The 24,284-nt window shown below is 48.5% G+C and overlaps 2 protein-coding genes across 4 annotated transcripts in view; one reads left to right on the plus strand and one right to left on the minus strand.

Moving 5' to 3' along the window:
* The window catches only part of scap (SREBF chaperone), a 68,572-nt gene extending 67,022 nt beyond the window's left edge, over window positions 1–1,550 (plus strand). For all 3 annotated transcript variants that reach the window (XM_062984407.1, XM_062984408.1, XM_062984409.1), the window contains exon 23: window positions 11–1,550. In XM_062984407.1, the coding sequence (XP_062840477.1) occupies window positions 11–256 (246 nt within the window). In that variant the 3' untranslated portion in view covers window positions 257–1,550. The remainder of the gene's footprint in view (window positions 1–10) is intronic.
* A 1,493-nt stretch (window positions 1,551–3,043) lies between these two features.
* The window catches only part of ptpn23 (protein tyrosine phosphatase non-receptor type 23), a 51,122-nt gene continuing 29,881 nt past the window's right edge, over window positions 3,044–24,284 (minus strand). The window contains exons 15-25 of the mRNA XM_062984406.1: window positions 23,868–24,013; window positions 22,160–22,501; window positions 21,928–22,082; window positions 19,282–19,433; window positions 18,323–18,502; window positions 14,793–17,019; window positions 11,836–12,020; window positions 10,711–10,815; window positions 5,811–5,949; window positions 5,429–5,548; window positions 3,044–3,747 (exon numbers count right to left, since the gene is read on the minus strand). Coding sequence (XP_062840476.1) covers window positions 3,181–3,747; window positions 5,429–5,548; window positions 5,811–5,949; window positions 10,711–10,815; window positions 11,836–12,020; window positions 14,793–17,019; window positions 18,323–18,502; window positions 19,282–19,433; window positions 21,928–22,082; window positions 22,160–22,501; window positions 23,868–24,013 — 4,318 coding nt within the window. The 3' untranslated portion in view covers window positions 3,044–3,180. The remainder of the gene's footprint in view (window positions 3,748–5,428; window positions 5,549–5,810; window positions 5,950–10,710; window positions 10,816–11,835; window positions 12,021–14,792; window positions 17,020–18,322; window positions 18,503–19,281; window positions 19,434–21,927; window positions 22,083–22,159; window positions 22,502–23,867; window positions 24,014–24,284) is intronic.

Genomic DNA, 24,284 nt, shown 5'->3' on the forward strand with positions numbered 1-24,284 from the left:
GTTCCCTCAGGACATGGGCTGTGGGGCCAGCCTGGGCGTCATCTCGGACAACCTGCTGGTGACGGGGGGCCAGGGCTGCGTCTCCTTCTGGGACATCGGCTACGGGGACCTCCTGCAGACGGTCTACCTGGGCAAGAGCAACGAGGCCCAGCCGGCCCGGCAGATCCTGGTCCTGGAGAACGCGGCCATCGTCTGCAACTTCGGCAGCGAGCTCAGCCTGGTCTACGTGCCCTCCGTGCTGGAGAAGCGGGACTAACGCAGATGGGGAGAGCGGCCGAGGGGCTGGCGATGGGTCCCTCCCTGGTGCCGCGACTGCCGCCTTCCGGGTCCTTATCTGACTGAAGCGGAAGATGGAGGGCGGTGCAGGAAGAGGTGCTAGAGAGGGAGAGCCCACCCTGGGAAGTCCCTCTTGCAGAGGTGCACGGGGGTCGGCCAAGAGGAAAGGAGCCCTCGCCCCTCTGGAGGCTCCTCTTCATGATTATGAAAGAGAGGGGCCAGAGTCGTGTCTGGACAGGAGATCAGAGGGAGTCCACCCTTGACCCCTAGAGTTGGCAGGTGCCCACCCTCTGGGTCAGGAAGGGCTGCTTTGGCCGGCATGACCGCCACTGGCTTCAACCCTCCCTCTGCCCATTGCTACTCTTCCTGCTGGTCACTACAGCTCCAGCCCCAGATAGTTTTGGGATGGATCATGAGCTCTGCTCTCGGAAGGCTTCTTGAGCCCCTTGTTTCACCAAGGGCCCTCCTGGCATAATGGCAGCTGGCTTCAGGCCTCCCTGCTTCTCCTCCTCTGGCCCATTGCTTCTCTCTCCCCCTCTCTGCTGGTCACGACAGCTCCAGCCCCACATCCTTTTGGGCAGATCTTGGGCTGTGCTCTTGGGAAGCTTCCTGAGCCCCTCGATGCTGCCTGCCTGCCTGCCTGCCTCCAAGGGTGAGCCTATCCTGCTGCCTGCCGTATTTATTTATGTCCTGTACATACTTATTTATTCTGGCCCATAATAAGCTGAGGGAGGGAGAGAGCGATGGCGGCAGGGGATTCTGAGGCTGGCCCAACGGTCAAGCTCAAGGGGAGCAGATGGAGCAGCAATGATGGCCCTCCCGGTTCCGTTCATGGGCCAGTCCTTGCTTGGCAGATCCCTGTGATAGACCTCAAGCAAACGACCATTTGGGGAAGACGGGCAAGGAGGAGCTGAGCAAGAAGAGGCTTCACTTTGGACGTATTTAAAGCCACAGACTGACCATCTAGTTTGTGTGTCTTGTTGTTTTTCCGTTTAGGGTCCCTTACTGTAGGGAGTGCATCATGTAGCCCACTCAAGAAAGGGCGCTTTGGGCCTAACCTGCTGCATCCCATTCTGGCCAATGGAGCCCCCATCCCTCCCTCCCTCCCCACTGCTGACCCCTCTGGGCATTGTCTCCCACATCATCCCCCCCCCCCCAAAGCCTCAGGTGGCCTTAGCTCTGCTGTGCCCTTTTTGGACCGTACGGCGGGAGCGGCTTTTGTACCAGATTGTGTTTTATAATGCGGACAGGGACATTAAACAGAACTAACTTGACGGCTCTGGCGTGTCTTTGTGGGGAAACAGCCAGGAAGGCCTCTCAGGGCCTGGCTGAATTTTGTTGAGGCCAAGGCTTGTGTTTAGACCACTATAAGCCCCAGCAGGCAAGGACCAGGCCTGGAACCTCCCTTCAGGGGCAGGCATACCCTCAGCCTCTTTGCAGGCCAAAAATCTGCATATTGAACTTCACCCAACCGTGATCCCATCCCTTTTTATTTAGTTTAGTAGCAAAGAGCTGAAAAAGATTGGTTCTAAATTACAGAAGAGGAAGTCAATGTTACATTTATACAGAAGGAAAGCAGAGGAGCCCCCAGACCCATCTCCCCAGGAGGCGCAAGGAGGGCAGCATCATCGGGGCAGCCGGGAGGGCTCGGGAAGGCAGGCCCACCCCTCTCTGAAGAAACCGTTGCTCCACGGCTGCATCTGCCCAAGAAAGGCTTCCTCCGGCTGGCAGCCCAACCTCTAGAAGAAGGCTCAGAGTTCACCCTAGATGGGCTCACAGGGTTGGCATTCCTCCCCAGACAGGATGCCTTTCTCCTCCTCGGCCTCTCTCCGGTGCCGCCTTCAGTTGCCCTCCAGACCTTTGGAACAAGTGGACCACTACCACAATCCCACCACGATTCAGGTTTTGCTGCTGAGGAGCCACAGATCAGCTCATCCTTCAGTCCATTGTTGCAAGAAGCATGGCATTGCATGTCATTCGAGGAAAGGCTGCAGAGCGAGCAAACCCAAACATGCCTGGAGGCAGCCGCTGAGACGCCAGACAAAGCCAAGAGTGGAGCCCGGCTGGAAAGCCCAACAGGAAGGAGCTTTGGCAGCAGAGGATGAAACACATGGACGCTGTGCTCCCAAAACAAAAGCACTTGCGAGGTGAGCAGCAGCAAACCGTTCTGGGAGAGTGCCGTTTAACAAAAACACTGCTTCTGCCGGGCCTCCATTTCCTCCAAAGGCAAGTGAGCAAGAGATGAGAAAGGGCGGAGGAAGAGGCACCGATCCGGCTGCAGGGTCGCAATGCGGATGGCGCAAGGCACTGGGCGGCCCCTTCTTCTGGTCTGTGGGGCTGGCAAAGGAGCCAACGGCAACACAGTGCAGGGCCCATGTGAACCTTCCTTGAGGTTGGAAAGGTCTGGTGGTGAAGTCCATGTGGGGCAGCAAAGCCTCCCTGTGCAGAAACCCGTGCAGATTCACCCAGCAAAGGGGCATGAACAGCACCCATGTGCCCTTCCCTTGGTGCCACAGGAGGAATCCTGGAGAACACGGATCTGCTGAGATTTCTTTGACCTCCACTTCCCAGCAGGAACACAGCAAAGGACGCATGCAAACCACATCAAAAGGAGCGCACGGGTCCCATCCCTCCTTGAGGCATGGTGTGAAAGAGAGAGGAGTGGCCGAGAAAGCAGGCTCGGGAACCTTCCTCCTCCGCAGCCTTTGGGCCAGATCTTTGGAGAAGCCGTCTGCTCGAAAGCAGGTGAAGGAGATCCGTCTCCACAAGCAGCAGAGTTTCCTGGTGATGCTCTTCCCGTCGTGTGAAACCATCCGCCTCCCTCTCCCACGCTAGAGAAATGGAGAAGCCCCCGAGAGATAGCCGCAGGGTCCGCTTGCCCTCCTTCCCTTGGCTCGGCTCGGCTCACGTCTTGTTGAGGGTCCAGAGCGGGTCCAGCAGGCTGAGGGGGTCGTCGCTGGGCCGGGCCCCTCGCAGGCCCTCCCCGTTCTGGGGCTGGAGGAAGCTCTGCTTGCTGACCCGCTGCCGGCCCTTGAGGGCGCTGTCCAGGGTGAAGGCCTCGGGCGTGAGGGAGGCCAGCAGCTCCAGCGAGGAGGAGGAAGGGGCTGCGGCCGAGGCGGCAACGGCCGAGGCAGCATCCACGTTGGTGGGACCCTCCTCCATCTCCTCTTCCACGTGGTTGCTGTTCTCCGCCGGAGCCTCTGGACGCACCGTGGGGGGAGAGAGGGGCGGAGGGGGCGGCTGTTCTGGGGCCACAGACACCGCTGGGTCTGGCGCAGTTGGATGAGAGGCCGCCGGCAAAGCGCCTGCATTGGTCATGGAGGGCTCCGTCGGGGGCTGACCGTTGGCAGCGGGCGCTTCTGCCCCTCCGGAGGGTGGCCGGATGCTGAGTTTGGCGATGGTGGCCTGGATGGAGCTGATGGGCATGTCGCCCCCCAGGACCAGGTCCTGAGGGTCTTGGTGGACGTACGGCTGGAAAGAAAGGAACAACAAAGGGTCTGAGTTCGGGTGGAGATGGAGCCCTGCAGTGGGCTTCTAGGAGGACCAGAGGATTGTGTGCTTCTAGGCCAGGGTTTCCCAAAGCCTGGATATTTCAGACTCCAGCTCTCAGAATTCCTCACTGCTGGCTAGGCTGACTGGGGAAAGCTGAGGGTCAAGAGCAGGGGTCCCCAAACTTTTAAAACTGGGGGCCATTTCACCATCTCTCAGACCATTGGAGGGCCGGACTATAGTTGACCAGGTGGCCACCGAGCAATAATAATAATAATAATAATCATCATCATCATCATCATAAATTTAGCCCAACTCCTTTCTGCCATTGTGGACCAAAAGCATAAGCAAAGCACCCCTGACAGATGGCCTCCCAGCCTCAATGTTAATAATAATAATAATTATTATTATTATTATTATTGACACAACGACATTGTATGATACAGCAAACAAGATAGGTATGCTGGATCCTGTATCACAAAATCACAAGTCGAACTCTTCCCAAGTATTTAGGACTGTGTGATTATTATTATTATTATTATTATTATTATTATTATTGACACAACGGCGTTGTATGACACAGCAAACAAGACAGATACGCCGGGTTTCGTTTCACAAAATCGCAAGTCGAACACTTCCCAAGTGTCTAGGACTGTGTGATGTATTTTCGGATGATGCGTGCAGATCCCAGTAGGGTGGCCTTTTGCAGTTGGCAGATTGTGATTTTGTCAATGCCTATTGTTTCCAAATGCCGGCTGAGATCTTTCGGCACGGCACCCAGTGTGCCCATCACCACCGGGACCACCTGCACTGGTTTCTGCCAGAGTCTTTGCAGTTCAATCTTGAGGTCCTGATATTATTATTATTATTATTATTATTATTATTATTATTATTATTATTATATTTTGTATTTGTGGAGAATCAGAGGTGGAGGATATCACACATGTACTGTTCAGCTGTGAATTGTATAAGAAAAAGAGAGACCAATGACTCAGGCCATACATTATTCACAAAACACACTGGGACCCACATATTAAAACTTCATTTTTGTTGGCTGGCCAGAATCCTAAAATAACACACAAAACAGCCCTTTTCCTATTCAAAGCAACGCAGCTGAGAATTGTTTTGGGCTAATCAATAAAACGTGATTAATAATAATAATAATAATAAAAGAGAGTTGGAAGAGACCCCTTGGGCCATTTAGCCCAACCCCCTTCAGCCTTTGTGCCGTGGGGGCCGGATAAATGCTTCAATGGGCCGCAAGTGGCCCCTGGGCTGTAGTTTGGGGACCCCTGGTCAAGAGACTTGGAGGACCAAATCTGGGGACATCTGTTCCATGCAGCCCCTTCCAAACACCCTTCAGAGCTTTTCTATCCCATGCCCACAACCCTGTTTTGGCATTTAAAGGGATAACCTGTCCCGTCCGGACCAGCATGTGATGGAAGTGCTGCAGCCCTTTAGAGGAGCCGAAGTCTCAGACACGCTGGTTGCAAAGGAAGCTTGTGCCTTCTGCAGACACATTCAGTCTCTCTTCAACGTCAATAAAGAGGAGACTGATGCAGCGACAGGTTGGTAGAGGTAGAGCATCCTGCACATGGGCAGAGGCACCCTTCTCCCACTGGACTCCCTCTGAATGGCTTCCCCCTTATGGGATGTCTCTCACCTTCTGGGGTCCGGCGGTGCTGCTGGGCGGCTTGCCGGCGGAGGCGGCGATGACCCCGTGCCTCTGCAGGACCTGCTTGGCGTGTTTCAGGACGGCCTCGAAGCAGAACTTGAGGTGGAGCTGGAAGGGAAACAATGCTCAGCCAGGCAACACTGACCCAGATGCCCACTCATGGCTTTACAACAAGGCAGGCGTGGGCCAACTTGGGTGTTTTGGACTCCAACTCCCACCATTCCTAACAGCCTCAGGCCCTTTCCTTTTCACCCCCAGCCGCTTAAGCGGCTGGGGGTGAAAAGGAAGGGGCCTGAGGCTGTTAGGAATGGTGGGAGTCCAAAGTTGGCCAAGTTGGCCCATGCCTGCTGTAAATCAGTGGAGTCCCTACCTTCTCCTGCAGCATGTGCTTCCTCTGCTGGCGGATCCTCTTCACCATCCGGGCCAAGTCCGGGATGCTGTTGCCGGCCTCCACCTCCTGCATCGCGGCGTAGAGAAGGCAGAAGGCCCCCGAGCGGCCCACTCCGGAGCTGGAAACAAATAGGAGGAGGATTATTGAGTCAGCGGGAGCCTGGGAGACCCTGCCCTTTATCCCACCTTGACCTAATGCTCCATAAAACTGATACATTCTGCAGGGACAGGGATGCAAGGACTTCCTCCTTGCCCCATGGCTGTGCAGCGCCTTGACATTTAGCTGTCCAGTTGGCTTCATTTTGATGCCAAGTTACATTCATTTCCTTCTCAAAGACCTCAGGGCTTACTGAACTAAGGCAGTGGGAACACATAGATCAGGGGTCCCCAAACTAAGGCCCGGGGGCCAGATGCGGCCCTCCAAGGTCATTGACCTGGCCCCCGCCCTCAGTTTTATAATATAATATTTTTATATCAGTTTTAATAATATAATATATTGTATATACATATAATATTGATAATAATATTATGTTATACAATATAATACTAATAATAATACCATATAATAATATTAATTATATGTTATATATTACATATTATATAATAGTATAGTGGTATAGTTCAATATCTATATATATAAAAGAGTGATGGCATCACGGCGACCCACAAAACAACAAAACTACGGGGGCCCCAACCTCGAAATTTAACAACACAATCCATCATCCACGCCTCTAGGTTGATACAATAAAAAGAAAAGAAAAATAAAGTCCTAATTAGAGAGAGAGGAATAATTGCTTTTATCCAATTGCTGCCAGTTAGAAGGCTAAGCTCCTCCAACTTGGTCTCCTAGCAACCCAATAAAAAATAATAAAAAACTCTAAAAATTAATACAATAAAATACTATAATAACAGAAAATAACTAAAAGTAATACAAGAAAATAATAAAATATAATAAATAAAAATATAACTTACAATAAAATTAATAAAAAATTGCAAATAATGTCAAATAAAAATTACACAATTTTTAACCAATACCACCACCACTTTGCCACAGCAACGCGTGGCCGGGCACAGCTAGTAGTAATATATAATGCTAATATTGTGCTATGCTAATAATATACTGTATGTACATACAGCTGCTCTGAGTCCACTTCGGGGTGAGAAGGGTGGGATATAAATATAGTAAATACATGCAGTAAATAAATAATTAATTTTAGACTTAGGCTTGGCCAAAGTTTGAAATGACTTGAAGGCACACAACAACAATAGCAATCCTAATTAACTTGACTATCTCATTGGCCAGTAGCAGGCCCACACTTTCCATTGAAATCCTGATAGGTTTATGTTGGTTAAAATTGTTTTCATTTTTTAAATATTGTATTGTTCTTTCGTTGTTGTTGTTGTTGCACTATGTGCAGTATGCATAGGATTTTTTTTGTTGTTTTTTTTTTCAAATGATAATTCGGCCCCACAACAGTCTGAAGCATTGTGACCGGCCCTCTGCTTCAAAAGTTTGAGGACCCCTGACATAGATGCTGGCTTCCCAGTGACAAAGGACTCTTGCCACACCCTGGACCAGGGGTCCTCAAACTTTTAAAGCAGAGGGCCGGTCCACAATCCTTCGGACTGTTGAGGGGCCGAATTATCATTTGAAAAAAGAATACAAACAAATTCCTATGCATACTGCACATGTCTTATTTGTAGTGCAACAACAACAACGAAAGAATACAATATTTAAAAATGAAAACAATTTTAACCAACATAAACCTGTCAGGATTTCAATGGAAAGTGTGGGCCTGCTACTGGCCAATGAGATAGTCAAGTTAATTAGGATTGCTATTGTTGTTGTGTGCCGAGCCAAAGTCTAAAATTATTTATTTATTTATTTACTACCTTTGTTTACTACATTTATATCCCACTCTTCTCACCCCGAAGGGGACTCAGAGCAGCTGTATGTACATACATTATTATATTATAATATTATATATTATATTATTAGCATAGCACAATATTTGCATAATACATTACTATGTTGAACTATACCACTATACTGTAATATTACTGTATATGTAATATATAACATATAATTAATACTAGCTGTGCCCGGCCACGCATTGCTGTGGCGTTGTCTGGTGGTGTTGGTGAGAAATTGTTGAGGTAGTGGTGGCATTGAATGTCTGTTGTATGGTTGTCTTTATGTTTAGTATGCACACTGATGTGGATTATATGGCAGTGTGGAGTCAAGATAATCCAGTTCAAAGCAGATAATATAAGATTCTAAATGGGTTATATAGCTGTGTGGAAGGGCCTTGAGTCTACAATGCCATATAATCCAGTTAAAATCTGATAATCTGTGGAAAAGGCCTAAGTGAGGCCTAACTGTGTCTGTCCCCTGGGCTGAGTAGGTTGCTAGGACACCAAGTGAGCGGAGCTTAGCCTTCTAACTGGCAGCAATTGGATAAAAACTATTATTCCCCTCCCTGTAATTAGGACTTTATTTTTCTTTTCTTTTTGTTGTATCAACCTAGAGCCATGAATGTTGGGTTGTGTTGTTAAATTTCAAGGTTGGGGGTCCTGTAGTTTTGTTGTTTTGTCCGCTGCCCTGATGCCATCACTCTTTTATATATATAGATTATTATATGGTATTATTATTAGTATTATATTGTATAACATTATAATATTTTATCAATATTATATGTATATACAATATATTGTATTATTAAAACTGATATAAAAATATTATATTATAAAACTAAGGGCGGGGGCCAGGTAAATGATCCTGGAGGGCTGCATCCGGCCCCCGGGCCTTAGTTTGGGGACCCCTGCCCTGGACTCTCCACAGATATATATTTTTTTCCTTTCCTTGCCTAGTTTATCCATACCTCACAACCTCTGAGGATGCCTGCCATAGATGTGGGCAAAACGTCAGGAGAGAATACTTCTGGAACATGGCCACACAGCCCGAAAGACATACAACAACCCAGCTCACTTTTTGTCGCTGCGCATAACATCAGGCAGCAAATACTTTTTTTGGTTTCAGGGTTTTGAAAGTTGTGCGCATTAGATTCGATGGCACATTAGACCTGAGTCAACATGGGCAATAGTAATAATAATAGTAATAATAGTAGTCATAATAATAATAGCCAATGGTGTGAGATGCAGGGAGTTGCAGCCTAAAGCCCTTCACCTTGGAACGTTTGGGGAACATGGGAGGCAGGGCCCTTATTAAGGTACATGGATAGGTTTTTGTGGGATCACTACTGGGTGTCTGTGAACAGAAAAACGACTCACTCCGGTTAATTACAACCCACAGGCCGAGTAATTGGCATAATTAAGGTCAACAGGTTTGGGCCCCTCCTGGAGGGGTAGAACTGGGGAGTGTTTGTGGCATGTCTTTGGGTTTATTGAACATCTGCTCCTGGGCTTATTTGGCGTAAGATCCTGGCTTGACACTGGCAGGTTTGTCTTTCTTCCCCCATGAACCAGAAATGAAGATTGGGAGAAGATACGAGGGGTGAATGAAAAGTAATGCCTCCACCTTCATTACTTGGGTTTGGATGAGAATATTTTAATAAATCAAATGCAGAAATAATCCTTAGAATGTGCTCTTTAACGACCACTATTCACTTTTCCACAATTGGATACATTTATGCCAACAATGAACAAGTTTTCTGAAGCCGTCACGGAAGAAGTCGACACTCTGTTTCCGCAACCGGCGTCTCACAGGACCCATCGTGCACAGATCTTTCGATAGCCAAGCAAAGCCATAATGTGACCCACACGTTCTTGTGAAATGCTGATGATGCTTGAAATGTCTCTCAAGTGATACGACGATCATCCCGAATCAGTCTGTCAACCTTTTGCTTGGGAAACTTGGTGGTTGCTGTCGCAGGATGTCCAACTCTTGGTTTGTCACACAAGTCAGATGTTCCCACCTCAACCTCTTTAAACTTCCTTGCCCACCGATGCACAGGACTCATATCAACACTAACCACCATAAATATCTTGCATTCTCGGATGAATCTCTTTTGGTGTGAATCTCTTCTGCTGTCAAGAATTCAGCGACTGCACGTTGCTTAAGTCACACTGACAAACCATCTGCGCAGGGTTCCATACTTGGCACTTTAACAACACAACCGTCCAATGCTAAGGCTTCCCCATCTGCGCAGGGTTCCATACTTCACCCTTTAACAACACAACCATTCAATGCTAAGGCTTCCCCGTCTGCGCAGGGTTCCATACTTCACCCTTTAACAACACAACCATTCAATGCTAAGGCTTCCCCGTTTGCGCAGGGTTCCATACTTCACCCTTTAACAACACAACCATTCAATGCTAAGGCTTCCCCGTTTGCGCAGGGTTCCATACTTCACCCTTTAACAACACAACCGTTCAATGCTAAGGCTTCCCCGTCTGCGCAGGGTTCCATACTTCACACTTTAACAACACAACCGTTCAATGCTAAGGCTTCCCCGTTTGCGCAGGGTTCCATACTTCACCCTTTAACAACACAACCATTCAATGCTAAGGCTTCCCCGTCTGCGCAGGGTTCCATACTTCGCCCTTTAACAACACAACCATTCAATGCTAAGGCTTCCCCATCTGTGCAGGGTTCCATACTTCGCCCTTTAACAACACAACCGTTCAATGCTAAGGCTTCCCCATCTGCGCAGGGTTCCATACTTCACACTTTAACAACACAACCGTTCAATGCTAAGGCTTCCCCGTTTGCGCAGGGTTCCATACTTCACACTTTAACAACACAACCGTTCAATGCTAAGGCTTCCCCGTTTGCGCAGGGTTCCATACTTCACCCTTTAACAACACAACCGTTCAATGCTAAGGCTTCCCCGTCTGCGCAGGGTTCCATACTTCCTTACCTGCAGTGGACCACGATGGGCATGTGGAGCGGGCGCTGGTGCAGGTAGTGGCTGTGCACCTCCTGGATGAAGCGGAGCAGGACGCCTTTGCTGTCGGGGAGGCCGCTGCGGAGGGAGAAAAGAACACATGGGCATCCAGACTCTCACAAAGTCTGCCCAGGCTTCGTAGAACCACCCAACCTTATTACAGCTCTTACAAAGTCTCTTTTCTTGTAATCTATATTGCACAGTCTCATGCTCCAGACCAGGCATGGGTATCTCATTATGTATGTGTGTGTATGTATGTATGTACATATATATATATATATATATATATATATATATATATATATATATACACATACACACACACATACACACACACACACACACACACACAAATCGAGTGCTAAGCATTTCACGTGAGGCACGTTATGTCATGGTTTGCAAAGGCACTGTGCTTTGTGTGTTAACAGGAAAATGAAGTGCATGAAGCCGATCGGCTGAGACTGCAAAGATCTGGGGATTAATTTGATACTGTTTCTGTTCCGCTGCTGCAGAACCAATCCAAATTGGTTCTGCAGCAGCAGAACAGAAACAGTATCAAATTAATCCCCAGATCTTTGCAGCTGTGTACTCAGAGAGGTCTTGCTATTTTTGAGGCCTGTTTGCTGCTGAGAAAAGAGGGAGAAGAACTAGGACTGTATTCTTCTCTGTAGCAGATTTGTGGACTTTTGTAAGTGATCAGGGGGACCACTGTAAATACTATTTTTTGATCTCTTGGAATCAGTAAAGTTCCAGTATTTTTGTTGTGCAAACCTGGGTGGCGTGTTATTATTCTGCAAGTGATTCTGGACTGCAGGCACACGTAAGAGCTTCCGTTTATCATTATCAATCTGCTACACGTTAAACCCGTATGTTGATTTCTAGACTACTTCCTGTTGCAGAATCGTTTTCCCCTAGGCTTCAGATGAGATGAAATTCCTCCCAAGCCTTTCAAGGACAAACCCGCTTTGGAAGTTGCTTCTGAAGCTGACCGTTGCCCACTGTTGAGTCTTGGGGCCTCATCCTGGCTTTCTCCGGCCACAGAGGTCCAGCCAAGCCCAGCCCACCCCTTCCCTGTACTTCGAATGGAGGGGAACCTACAGCTCAGGCCAGGAGAAGAACTGCAGGTGGATGATGGTGCGCTTCAGGCTCTGGTCCCGGAACTGGAGGCTGATCATGCGCTCGGTGTGGGTGGGGGTGGCCTTCTGGCTGGTCAGCACCAGCGTGATGGGGCCCTGGACCATGGGCTGGCCTCGCTCCGTTGGGAAGTAGCGCAACACCTTTTGCTGCCGGACAGACAAAGGAGCAGAGAATCACTGTCAGAAGAGGGTCATCTCCAAAGCAGCAGAAAACAAGCTCACTCCCTCCTGGCCTTCTCTCCAAGCTAAACACCCCCAGCTCCCTCTGCTGTTTCTCAAAGTGCCAACTTCGGCCCTCCAGGTGTTTTGGACTTTAACTCCCACAATTCCTAGGTTTTTTTTCGTGTCAGGAGCAACCTGTGTTGCTTCTGGTGTGAGAGAATTGGCCATCTGTAAGGACATTGCCCAGGGGTCTTTGCCCAGATGTGTTGATGTTTTACCATCCTTGTGGGAGGCTTCTCTCATGTCCCCGCATGGAGCTGGAGCTGAAAGAGGGAGCTCATCTGCGCTCTCTCCGGGTGGGATTCGAACCTGGCAGCCATCAGGTCAGCAACCCAACATTCAAGTCACAAGGCTTTAATCTACTAGGCCACTGGGGGCTCCTACAATTCCTAGTGTCATGAATACTTTTTAAAACAAAGGCTCTTTTTATTACAATTTCCAGTGTGAGAGGGTATATCAGAACCTTTACCCTTTTACACAAAGAATAACATTGGGCATATAGACATACAGATTCCATGTAACTACATTGGATTCACAAACAACCTATGGTTACATTGGCTAACAGACAAAGGGGGATTACATTTTTACTTCACACACATGTACATGCATTCATCCGCATTCATGCATAATAATAATAATAATAATAATAATAATAATAATAATAATAATAATAATAATAATAATAATACATCACACAGTCCTAGACACTTGGGAAATGTTCGACTTGTGATTTTGTGATACGAAATCCAGCATATCTATTTTGTTTACTGTGTCATAATAAAATAATAATAATAATAATAGTAAATTATACTCCACCACCATCTCCCCATGGGGACTTGGGGCGGCTCACATGGGGCAAGGCCTGACTAACACAATTTACAAAAACTACAGCATAAATACATTGAACAATATACAAAAAAAAAAAAAGACACACACACACAGAGTAAGACAATAAAACAAGAGTTAATACAGCAGTAAGAGTTAATACAACTGATGACCATTTCTCCATTCTTCCTCTGTGAATAACATCTATTAGGCTAGACCGCGTCCTTGCAAATCTGCCAATGCAGTTTCAAAACTCCTAAACTTCAAAGCGCCAAAACTCCAAAATGTCCCAAGAACAATGTCAAGGATCAGAACTAACTACTACTAAACTTTATTTATATACCGCTCTATCTCCTCTAGAGGAGTCAGGGCGGTTTCCAACATGTATACAAAAACAGCCAATTGTCAAAACAACATACAACTTGAAACACAGCAAACATAATAAACACATCATAACAAGGCAAAACAATTCAGTTAAAATAGACATAGTTACAGGCAGAATCCACACCAGAACCTGATCCCCTGAAATGTAAAATGTCTCCAAAACACATTCCTTCCTCTTCCATTGAGAAAAGGAGGCAAGTGACCAGACTGTGTTCCATTGTGGATCTGCCCTTCCCAAGATACACCGTCTCTTTCAAGAGATCATATCATGGAGGGCGTGCCAGACTCCTCTAGTCTGCCACAATTTTTGGAATGTTAGGAGGTAATAAGGTAATGAGGTCACTTATATAGTAATATTTCGTTGATGTCCCAAAGAGCTGTAAATTAATGATAGACATCTTCCATCCTGGAATATGTTGATTCCATCTCAGTTTCCTGGCAGATGTGGACTCTCAAGGAGCTCTGTGTTGACTTCCTTCTTAATGTAAAGAACCTTGTAAACAGGAATGTTGTGTGTTTTCCAGGTATATACTTCACAACCTCTGAGGATGCCTACCATAGAGGTGGGCAAAACGTCAGGAGAGAATACTTCTGGAACATGACCATACAGCCCGGAAAACACACAACAACCCTGTGATCCCGGCCATGAAAGCCTTCAACAACAACCTTGTAAACATTTCCTTAACTTAAAAGAGCCATTGTCTCTGATTAATGTAAACACGTTTTCCCCCAACTCAACTCAGCAATGTCAACAATACATCATTTGTCACAGTTCTTTCCAGCAACTTTTAAATGACAGTTCAGCAAGCAGGCAGTTAGTCATTGCAGGCCTTAATCTTTTAGAATGGTGTCTTCAGCCAAATTAGGCCCCATCCAAACACCTTTCATATAATTCATTCATACCCACACATATTAAATCCACATTTGTAAAATCTGCACATCATATTTTCGTGACACACACAGCCTACTGGAAGTTAGGAATTGTGGGAGTTGAATTCCAAAACACCCGCAGGGCCAAAGTTGGGCCATGCCTGTCATAGAGCATACTTTCCAGACCTTCAATCATTTTGGTAGTTTTAGCCTACATCTTTAATCTGTTGAGGTGATTTTGGATCCCAATCCGGCCCTCTGGGTATTACTAGCCTGTCTTCCCAACTTGGTCCCATCAGGAAATTTGATCTGCACTGCTTTCTATTTTGTCATCCAAACCACTGATAAAGATAACGCATAATTGAAGGTTAAATTGCCTCTGTGTCTGTCTCTGTCTCGGTTCTATGTGTAGATGGGGATTGAATGTTTGCCCTATATGCATATAATGTGATCCGCCCTGAGTCCCCTTTGGGGTGAGAAGAGCGGAATATAAATACTGTAAATAAATAAATAATCCTGAAAGGCCCAGGACAGAGCCCCCTCCCCTTGGCATCCCGCTGGACAGAAGCACCCTTTGGGCTCAGCCAGTTCCCAGTCTGCCCAGTCTCCCTGGCTCACCTTCTCTATCTCCTGCTCGGAGACCAGCATGACCACCACGGAGACCTTCTGCTCGTAGATCATGAGCCAGAAGTCGGAGGCGGTGCCCACCAGCGGGGCCTGGGTGGCGATGATGGTGGGGCAGTAGGAGGAGAGGTCCTCGATCCGACTGGCGTTGATGTAGTCGTCCTTCCCGGACTGCAGCACCACGCGGTTCTTGTCGTAGGGCATGATGTCCTGGTGCCGGTTCTTCATGGCGTAGCAGCGGGCGATGGCGATGGAGCGCTGCCGGGCGTCCTTCTCCTGGGCCTCCTGCAGCTCCTTCCACAGGCCGTCCAGCTCCGTGCCCCCGGGGCCGGGCCTCCCCAGCGCCGCCACCGCCTCCTGGAAGCGCTCCAGCTCCGAAAGCAGCCGCCGCAGCCGCTCGGGCTTCTCGTAGGGGTCGTTCTCGATCAGCTGCACTGCCTTGGGGCGCAGGCCGTCCTTGGCGTCCGCCTTGGTGGGCTGCAGCAGGGGCTGCCCCACCGCCGCCTTGGGCCCGCCGTGCTGGCTCTCGGGGCTGGAGGAGAGCAGGTCGTCGGTGGTGGAGGAGGAGGAGCCTTGCCGGTGGAAGGGGGTCTCGGAGGGGCCCTGCAGCGAGGAGGGCGGCATGGGGGGCTGCGGCTGCGGGGAGGGGGCCGGCGAGGGCAGGGCAGGCCCCGGGACCACCACTCCTCCAGGCATCTGGGTCAGGCCTGGGCTGGGTGGCGGAGGGGGCGGCTGCTGCTGCGGTCCCGGGGGGAGCGGGGCAGCAATGGCGGACCCCGGACCATATGCCCCTTGGGCTGCCGGGGGCATTGGCTGCATGGTGGGGCGCAGGGGCTGGCCAGGCCCCACCAGGCCCACCGTGATGCTGGAGCCCCTGGGGACCTGGGTCGGGAAGGCCATGGTCCCAGAGTGGGGAGGGAGCGCCATTGGAGGGGGCATTTTGTCGGGCAGCTGGTAGTGCTGGGGGGGCATCTGCCTGGGGATCTGTCCCTGGACTGCGGGGTGAACGGGGCCTTGGCTCAGGACGGTGGACGGGACAGAGGCCTGGGGAGGGAAGGGGCCCTGGAAGTGGCCCTGCTGGGGGGGCTGGCTTCGGGGCAGAAACTGAGGCTGGTACGGCTGGCCCGCAAGCGCCTGGGGAGGTTGGGCCTGCTGGTCGAGGGGGCCCTGGAGATGCCTGTGAGGAGGAAAACCGGCCTGTGGATGGGGCTGAGCGGCAGAGTAAGGAGTCACGGCCGGTGGCATGAAAGTAGGCCCACTCACTTGGCCGTAAGGAAACTGGGCCGCGGGCCCTTGTGGTCCCACAAACCCTCCCTGCGGAGGAGGAGGAGGAGGGGGTGCTGCCCACTGAGGGGCCGGGCCGGGGATTCCTCTGGGGGTGGTGCAGCTGGAGATGGGGCCCTGGATGCTGTCCACGGTGGTGGTAGCCGGACGGACGGCCTGCGCCTGGGAGGGGAAGTGGTGGGCCCCAAAGTTCTGGTGGGGAACCACCGTCGTGGGCCTCACCGCCAGAGGCATGGGCTGCGCAGGGGCCACCACCACATTCCCGTGGGCTGGACGGCCCATGCCGTAACCCCCGCCTGGGGCAGAGACTGACATGGGGATGTGCTGGGGGGAGGTGTGCTGGGGGGGCAGGGGGGCCCCCTGGTAGGGCGGTTGCATGGGGGCCAAGGGGGGCCCCTGCACAATGGTCCTCGTGGGATAGACCTGAGCGTTGGGCACCGCGGAAGGGGCAGAGCTCAGTGGGGGGAGGCCCGCCCGAGGCATGGGAGGCGGCATCTGGTGGGAGGGGAAGGGGCCGGGGTCCAGGACTCCGGGGAAAGGCCTCTGTCCAGGGGCAACAGCGAGGGCTCTGGGGGGCTGGTACTGCCCAGGCATGGGCCCCCCTGCCATGAAGTGTCCCGGGCTGAAGGGAGCCTGGGCCTGGCTTGCTCTGGGCGGCGGCAAAGGGGTGACACCAAAGGCCTCGGGGCCCGCACCCCCAAAGCCCGCACAGGCAAAGGCCGGGTCCATGCCAAGGGCCGCCAGGGCATCGGGGGGCAGCTGGGCCAGGTGAGAGGCCAGCACCTCAGGCGGGAGGCTCCTCAGCTCCTCCGGCAGGTCGGCCAAAGAGAGGGAGGCCAGGGCCGGCATCATCTCGACTCCCTCCGGGTCCGTAGGCTTCTTCTGAAGCGGTGGTTTCGGGGTCGTAGGCCTGGGCGGGGGCCTCAGCTTTGCCTCCCTGGAAATGACAAGAGCACACAGAGAGTAGAAAGAGAGACCAGGAAGCAGTGGAAACATCTGCCGTAAAGGAAAAGCCCTCCTGCCACCTCCACTGCCTCTGCAAAGAAACTCTCAAGAAGTGAACAAGGGCACCCAGTGTCAGAAGTATTAAAAATTAACCAGGTATTTTTAATTACAAAAATGTAAGTCAAGCACTGAAAGGGTTAAATGGAGTCAATGACTCAGCATGAGTTGTTGTTCAATATAAACAAGGGTGCCTGTAGCTGAGTAAGCCGCAGTGTGAGAAGGCCTCAGAATGAGAAAGAACTCTTTATGAGAAGGCCTGGTGAGAGAAGCTTTGGTGAGAGAAGCCCCAGGTTGAAGGCCTCATGTGAAGGCTGCTGTGTGTAAAGCTCCTGTGTGAAGCTCCTGTGTAAGTTTGTTCTGAGAGAAGGCTCTATGAGAGCGAAGCTGTTTATCTGCATGAGAGAGAAGCCCAGCGTGGAAGCATAGAAGGACGTACAGTAGAGTCTCACTTATCCAACTTCCACTTATCCAACGTTCTGTATTATCCAGTGCTACCTTGGGCCCACCATGCTGGCTCTGCTTTTTAGTAGTCCATGTTTTTGTAGTCAATGTTTTCAATACATTGCAATGTTTTGATGCTAAAGTCATACATACAGTAATTACTATATAACGTTACCATGTATTGAACTGCTTTTTTCTATCAGTTTGTTGTAAAACATGACATTTTGGTTCTTAATTTGTAAAACCATAATGTAATTTGATGTTTAATAGCCTTTCCCTGAATCCCTCCTTATTATCTAACATTGTCACTTATCCAGCATTCTGCTGACCTGTTTATGCTGGATAAGTGAGACTACTGTATAAAGGACTTTATTTGTGTTATGGAAACTTTTGTAAATAGTGCAACCATATTATTTCGCTAGAAAGAAAAGCCTCCTAAGGAAAAGATAACATCTGTCTGTGTGTTTTTGTTTGTTCTATCACCTTTGGCTACTGGTGCTGGGTCACACTGCTGCTAATAAGTTACTCTGCTGTACATTTATGGGGAGGGTCTTCTGTTAATAAGCCCGCTCGCCCAACATCCAGGTGTGTCAGGGCTGCATGTCTTGTCATTGGGGGGCGGGGGGTGTGTGTGTGTGTGTGTGTACCTGCCGCTTGCACAGCCTCACCTGGTCAGTTGGGAGTGCTGCTATCACTGTGTGAGGAAAAGCAGAACCACCTCCAAGTGCATGCATTCCCCTCCTGACTGCCTTCACTCCCCAGTTATTGGGGTGGGGTGGGGGGGGGGCACTTACTTTGCCAAGGCCTGCTGTCTGGCCGCTTCGGCCGCTTTGCAGGCCACCCGTCCCTTCTCCAGGAGCTTGGCCACTTTGCTCTCCAGATCGGCGTAGAAGTCCTTCCCCTCCTGGGACTTCTTCATCAGGTCTTCATACGCTTCGTAGGAAGCCACCAAAGACTGCAGGGTCGTGTTCCACCTGAGGGAAAAGATAATAATGCGTTTTCTGCTGCCCCTGAGACTGGGATGCATTGGAGTGAGGGATTCAAATTACAGGCAAAGAGATTCCATATCAGTATTAAGGAGAATCTCCCAAAGGTTAGAGCCGTTTGACAGCGGGATGTACAGCTGCTGCTGCCTGGGAGTCTGTGGACTCTCCTTCTCTGAAGGTTTTTCAGCAGAGGCTGGATGGCCATCTGCCGGGGCTGCTTGGATTGTATCTTCCTGCCTGTCAGAAGGGGTTGGACGGGTCTTTTCCAGCTCTATGATTCCAAGACTCTCCACTTCCAATCCAGGCATGTTTCTGGGGTGAAGATCTGCAGGTCTTGAAGGCCAAGGGAGAGCAGGAAGAGACTGTTGCCCTACTCATGCATGCCCCACTTGTGGAGCTTCTTTTTAGAGTTATCATTTATAGACCCTGCGTAACACTTATGTTCTTATGGGAGGAATTCCAGGGAGTGGGGGATTCTACTAAAACAGGGGGTCTGAGGTTCAGACCCATTGCTTATTAATCCCAAAGATATGGAGAACCAAAGCATATAAGAATTGTTGAGCTATAGAAAGGAAATGTGCCCCCGTGGGCATTATGTGAGCTCTGACTTCCACCCCAGTATTTTCCAGCCAAAATTAGTCCTTTCCAATCTCCTTAAGAAGCCTTTCATAACAAATGAGCTGGATTTGGACAAGAAAGGCAGAAGGAAAGTGGAGAAACCTCTCTTCCAGCCTCCGTCCCCGGTGCCACAGCCTCCCCGCACTCACTTGTGCTCCACCTCCGACAAGGCCTTGCGCACGGTGGCGTACTTGACGTTGGCCTCGGTCAGGGCTTTGAGGATGTTCTCCTGGGCCGCCAGGTTCTGCTCCAGGTAGACCTTGATCTGGTCGTACTTCTTCAGCTGCTCCTCAAAGAGTTTCTGGAGCAAGAGAGAGTCAAGGCAAGAGGGTGAGCGGTCAGGGGCAAGGAAGGGGCAGGAGGAAGAAAGGGGCAAAAATGGAGGAATCAGGAATATATCAGGAGCTGTGGTGGCACAATGGGTTAAACAGTTTGCATCCACGAGACAGGGTGAGCTCCCGTCTGTCAGCCCTAGTTCCTGCCAATCTAACAGTTCGAAAACATGCAAATGTGAGTAGATAAAGAGATGCTCCAAAGCAATCTTGTTGGCCACAAGACCAGGTGGTGACAACAGCAAGCCAGCTGTAATTAACTGCAATGAATCACTCTGACCAGGAGGTCATGAGTTCGAGGCCCGCTCGGAGCCTATATTTGTCTTGTCTTTGTTCTATGTTAAAGGCATTGAATGATTGACTATATGTGTAATGTGATCTGCCCTGAGTCCCCTTCGGGGTGAGAAGGGCGGAATATAAATGCTGTAAATAAATAAATAAATAAATGCAGAAAAGCACCTCCCAGAACCAGAGATGAGCCGGAAATGAAAGGGGAAGCCTTGCCTTTGTTTGTGTCTCTCATGTGATTGTAAAGGCATTGAATGTTTGCCTATGTTATGTAAATGCTGGATTCTGCTCTGAGTCCCATGGAAAGAAGGGCGGAATATAAAGTGTATTATTATTATTATTATTATTATTATTATTATTATTATTATTATTATTATGTAGATCAGAGAGGTTGGAAGTGGCTTCCTATTGGATCACTGCCCTGGCCCATTTTGTTTGGGAGACCTGCCCTGGCTTTGTCCAAAGTGGCAGCTTCCAGGTGTATTAGACTACAACTCCCATGATCCTACAGCCATCAAGTCCCTGGGGCTTGTATTGTTAATTATATACCGTATATACTCGAGTATAAGCCAACCCGAATATAAGCCGAGACACCTAATTTTACCATAAAAAACCTGGGGAAGCATTGACTCCAGTATAAGCCAAGGGTAGTAAATTTCAGAAATAAAAATAGATGCCAATAAAATTACATTAATTGAGGCATCAGTAAGTTAAATGTTTTTGAATATTTACATCAAGCTCAAATTTAAGATAAGACTGTCCAACTCTGATCAAATCATTCTTCTCATCTTCTTCAATGTAAATGTGCTTATATATCCTTTTAATAATAACAGAGTAAAATAATACATGTAATAATAATAAATACAGGAAAATAATACAAGTAATAATAAATAGAGTAAAATAATAAATGCAACAATAATAATAAGATCAGAGAAATAATAAATGTATTAATAATAAAAATAAAAATAGAGTAAAATAAATGTAATAGTAACAACAACAACAACAACAACAACATGATACGGACTGACTTATGGATAAAGCATGAGGTTTTGGGACGAACGGATCTGAGCATATGTATGTTTTAAATTTATATACTGTAATTTTATACTGTATTTAATAATTTTAACTGATTTTATGTAGATTGATTTTGTATAGGCACCTAATTGTGCCCGTGTTGTAAGCCGCCCTGAATCCCTACAGGTGAGAAGGGCGGGATACAAATATTGGAAATAAATAAAAAAAATAAGAGAAAAATAATAAATGTAATAATACCAATAATAATAGAGAAAGATAATAAATGTACTATATATTCTCGAGTATAAGCTGACCCAAATATAAACCAACCAGGACCCTCACCCAAGTATAAGCCGAGGGGGGCTTTTTCAGTCTTAAAAAGAGAGCTGAAAAACTAGGCTTATACTCGAGTATATACAATAAGTGTGTGTGTCTTGTTTACTTTATATCCTGCCTTCCTTCCTGTATGAGACCCAAGGCAGTTCACAATATAAATAAGATGTGGGCCAACTTTGGCCCTCCAGGTGTTTTGGACTGCAACTCCCACAATTCCTAACAGCCTACCGGCTGTTAGGAATTGTGGGAGTTGCAGTCCAAAACACCCGGAGGGCTGAGGTTTGCCCATGCCCAGAAAGCCACGGTGCCTGACCTTCATCTCGGACTCGAGTATATACAATAAGTGTGTGTGTCTTGTTTACTTTATATCCTGCCTTCCTTCCTGTATGAGACCCAAGGCAGTTCACAATATAAATAAGATGTGGGCCAACTTTGGCCCTCCAGGTGTTTTGGACTGCAACTCCCACAATTCCTAACAGCCTACCGGCTGTTAGGAATTGTGGGAGTTGCAGTCCAAAACACCCGGAGGGCTGAGGTTTGCCCATGCCCAGAAAGCCACGGTGCCTGACCTTCATCTCGGACTCGAGTATATACAATAAGTGTGTGTGTCTTGTTTACTTTATATCCTGCCTTCCTTCCTGTATGAGACCCAAGGCAGTTCACAATATAAATAAGATGTGGGCCAACTTTGGCCCTCCAGGTGTTTTGGACTGCAACTCCCACAATTCCTAACAGCCTACCGGCTGTTAGGAATTGTGGGAGTTGCAGTCCAAAACACCCGGAGGGCTGAGGTTTGCCCATGCCCAGAAAGCCTCGGTGCCTGACCTTCATCTCGGACCGGTCGGTGGTGACCAGGGAGGTGGTGATGTCGTCCTTCTGGATCATCTCGCGCAGCTGCTGCTCTAAGGAGACCCGCTGGTCCTTCATCTCCTGCACTTTGGACAGGATCCGCTTCAGGTTCTGCATCACCTGCTGGTCCTCTGCAGGGCGAGACGGGGCTGGTCAGGCTCCAGCCGAGAGCAGGGCCAAAAGGGAAAGACTGTGTCCTGACTCTCACCTTCGGTCAGGCTGGGGCTGGGCAGGGCCGCCCTCACTTGCTCCAAGGGCCCGCTGAGCAGCCGCAGGTTGCTGATGTGCAGGTTCATGGCCTTGTGCAGCTCCGTGTTGGTGAAGCTGGCCTTCTCGTGCACCTCCATGTACTTGGCCCACTCCTTGGCCACTTCGGCCAGCCCCGAAGAGGAGGAGGAGGGTGCAGTGGCCGGAGGGGAGTCCTGCTGCTGTGGAGCGGCGGTCTTGCCCAATGTCTCCCGTTGCTTCTGCTCCTGGGCCTCGTCTTCGTCCAGAAGGTCCTTGATTTCCCGCAGAGAGGCCTCCACGTCTGTAAAGACTCCCGAGAGGACTGGCGGGAGAGAGAAGAGCATCAAAGAGGAAGCAAAGCAAGGTGGGATCGGACAGGTGTCAAACACTTAATCCTGCCAAGTTTACTTGAGGCACCACGTATGTATTTCTGCCAATCCTTTGGTTGTGCAAGGACACAAATGTAGAATTGCCAGAAATACACACACAATATTTGCCTATACAGCTATAAACCTTTTTATTCAGGCAGGCTTTTTAAAGAAGATTTTTAAGATCAAGTCAGGGCGTGATGAGGTTTTGAGTTTTGAATGTGTTTTTATGAATTTTAACTGAATTTTTATAATACCAATGATATTTAATTTTGTTTTAATGTTCTGTTAGAAATAGCAACCCCTCAAGCCTTTTACTATTTATTTGATAATATATATAGTAGAGTCTCACTTATCCAAGCTTCACTTATCCAAGGTTCTGTATTATCCAAGGCAGTCTGCCTTTTAGTAGTCAATGTTTTTGTAGTAAATGTTGCAATGTTTTGGTGCTAAATTTGTAAATACAATAATTACTACATAACATTACTGTGTATTGAACTGCTTTTTCTGTCAATTTCTTGTAAAACATGATGTTTTGGTGCTTAATTTATAAAATCATAATGTAATTTTATGTTTAATAGGCTTTTTTCTTAATCTCTCCTTATTATCCAAGATTTTCGCTTATCCAATGTTCTGCCGGCCCGTTTATCTTGGATAAGTGAGACTCTACTGTATATATTAATAACCTGTATTCTAAGTGTATGTTGAGTTGCCAGCTATACTGTACCTCTTTGGTGCTGGAGGGGTTATAAACATGTGATTGTACTGAGCATGTTCAGACTCAGGACTCCATTTTATACTCAGTATCTGCTATCCACCTCCGTGGAAGTGGATGAATGTCTGCTTTACACCTCAGTGGTGGTGGATGCATGTTACTGTTTGAACTTCAGTAGAGAAGTATGACTTAGGGACTTCAGTGAGTACAACTATACCTAAGGACTATGGACTATTGATTGAGAATGAGACTCTGTGTACTCAACAAAGAAAGAGGAACTACATCCTATCTATGACTGAATTTTAATAAGAAATATGCCTGTATTTGGATTGTTGTTTACACAGTTTAAATATGTTATAAGCTACTTTGGGTCCCGTGAGGGAAAAAGCGGGATAGAAATAAAGATATTATTATTATTATCATTATTATTGTTGCCGTTGTTGTTGTTACAGGAGGCCTTTGGTGGTGGTGAAGTAAAAACCCCATTATTATGCATCTGTTTTAAAGCACGGGGATTGCATCCAGGGGCAAAAGAAATCATTCTACTTGGGAGACCTATTTATGGCACTTTCTGATGACCCCACATTTACTCAGCACCTGCTTACCCTGCATGGACTGGACCAGGTTCTTCACGGTCTCTGGGCGCACACTCAGGGCCGCGCATTTCTCCATCAAGACCGGCGGAATGTGGTTGTACATGTCCAGGTTGTCGACGGTCTCCGGATCCAGCTGCAGGGAGTCCATGAACTGCCTACAAAGAGAGGGAAGCCATGGCAGGGCCCAGTCTGCTTCGAGGATGAAAAAACCCTTTTGAAATCCACTCCCAGAGAAGAGTTTTTGATTATGAAGAAGGCAGGAAGTGTTAAGAGAGGGCTTTCCAGGTTTTATTTCTTAGTGACTTTCAAAATAAGGATCGCACAATTAAACAGGAAATAACACTTTCAAATGTTACATAGTGTTACATTGGAGAGATTCACTCCCAGCCAAACAAGACTCATGGCCTTCCTATTGACACCCACAAG

The sequence above is a fragment of the Anolis carolinensis genome, chromosome 6, assembly GCF_035594765.1.
Source record: "Anolis carolinensis isolate JA03-04 chromosome 6, rAnoCar3.1.pri, whole genome shotgun sequence".
Taxonomy (NCBI): Eukaryota; Metazoa; Chordata; class Lepidosauria; order Squamata; family Dactyloidae; genus Anolis; species Anolis carolinensis.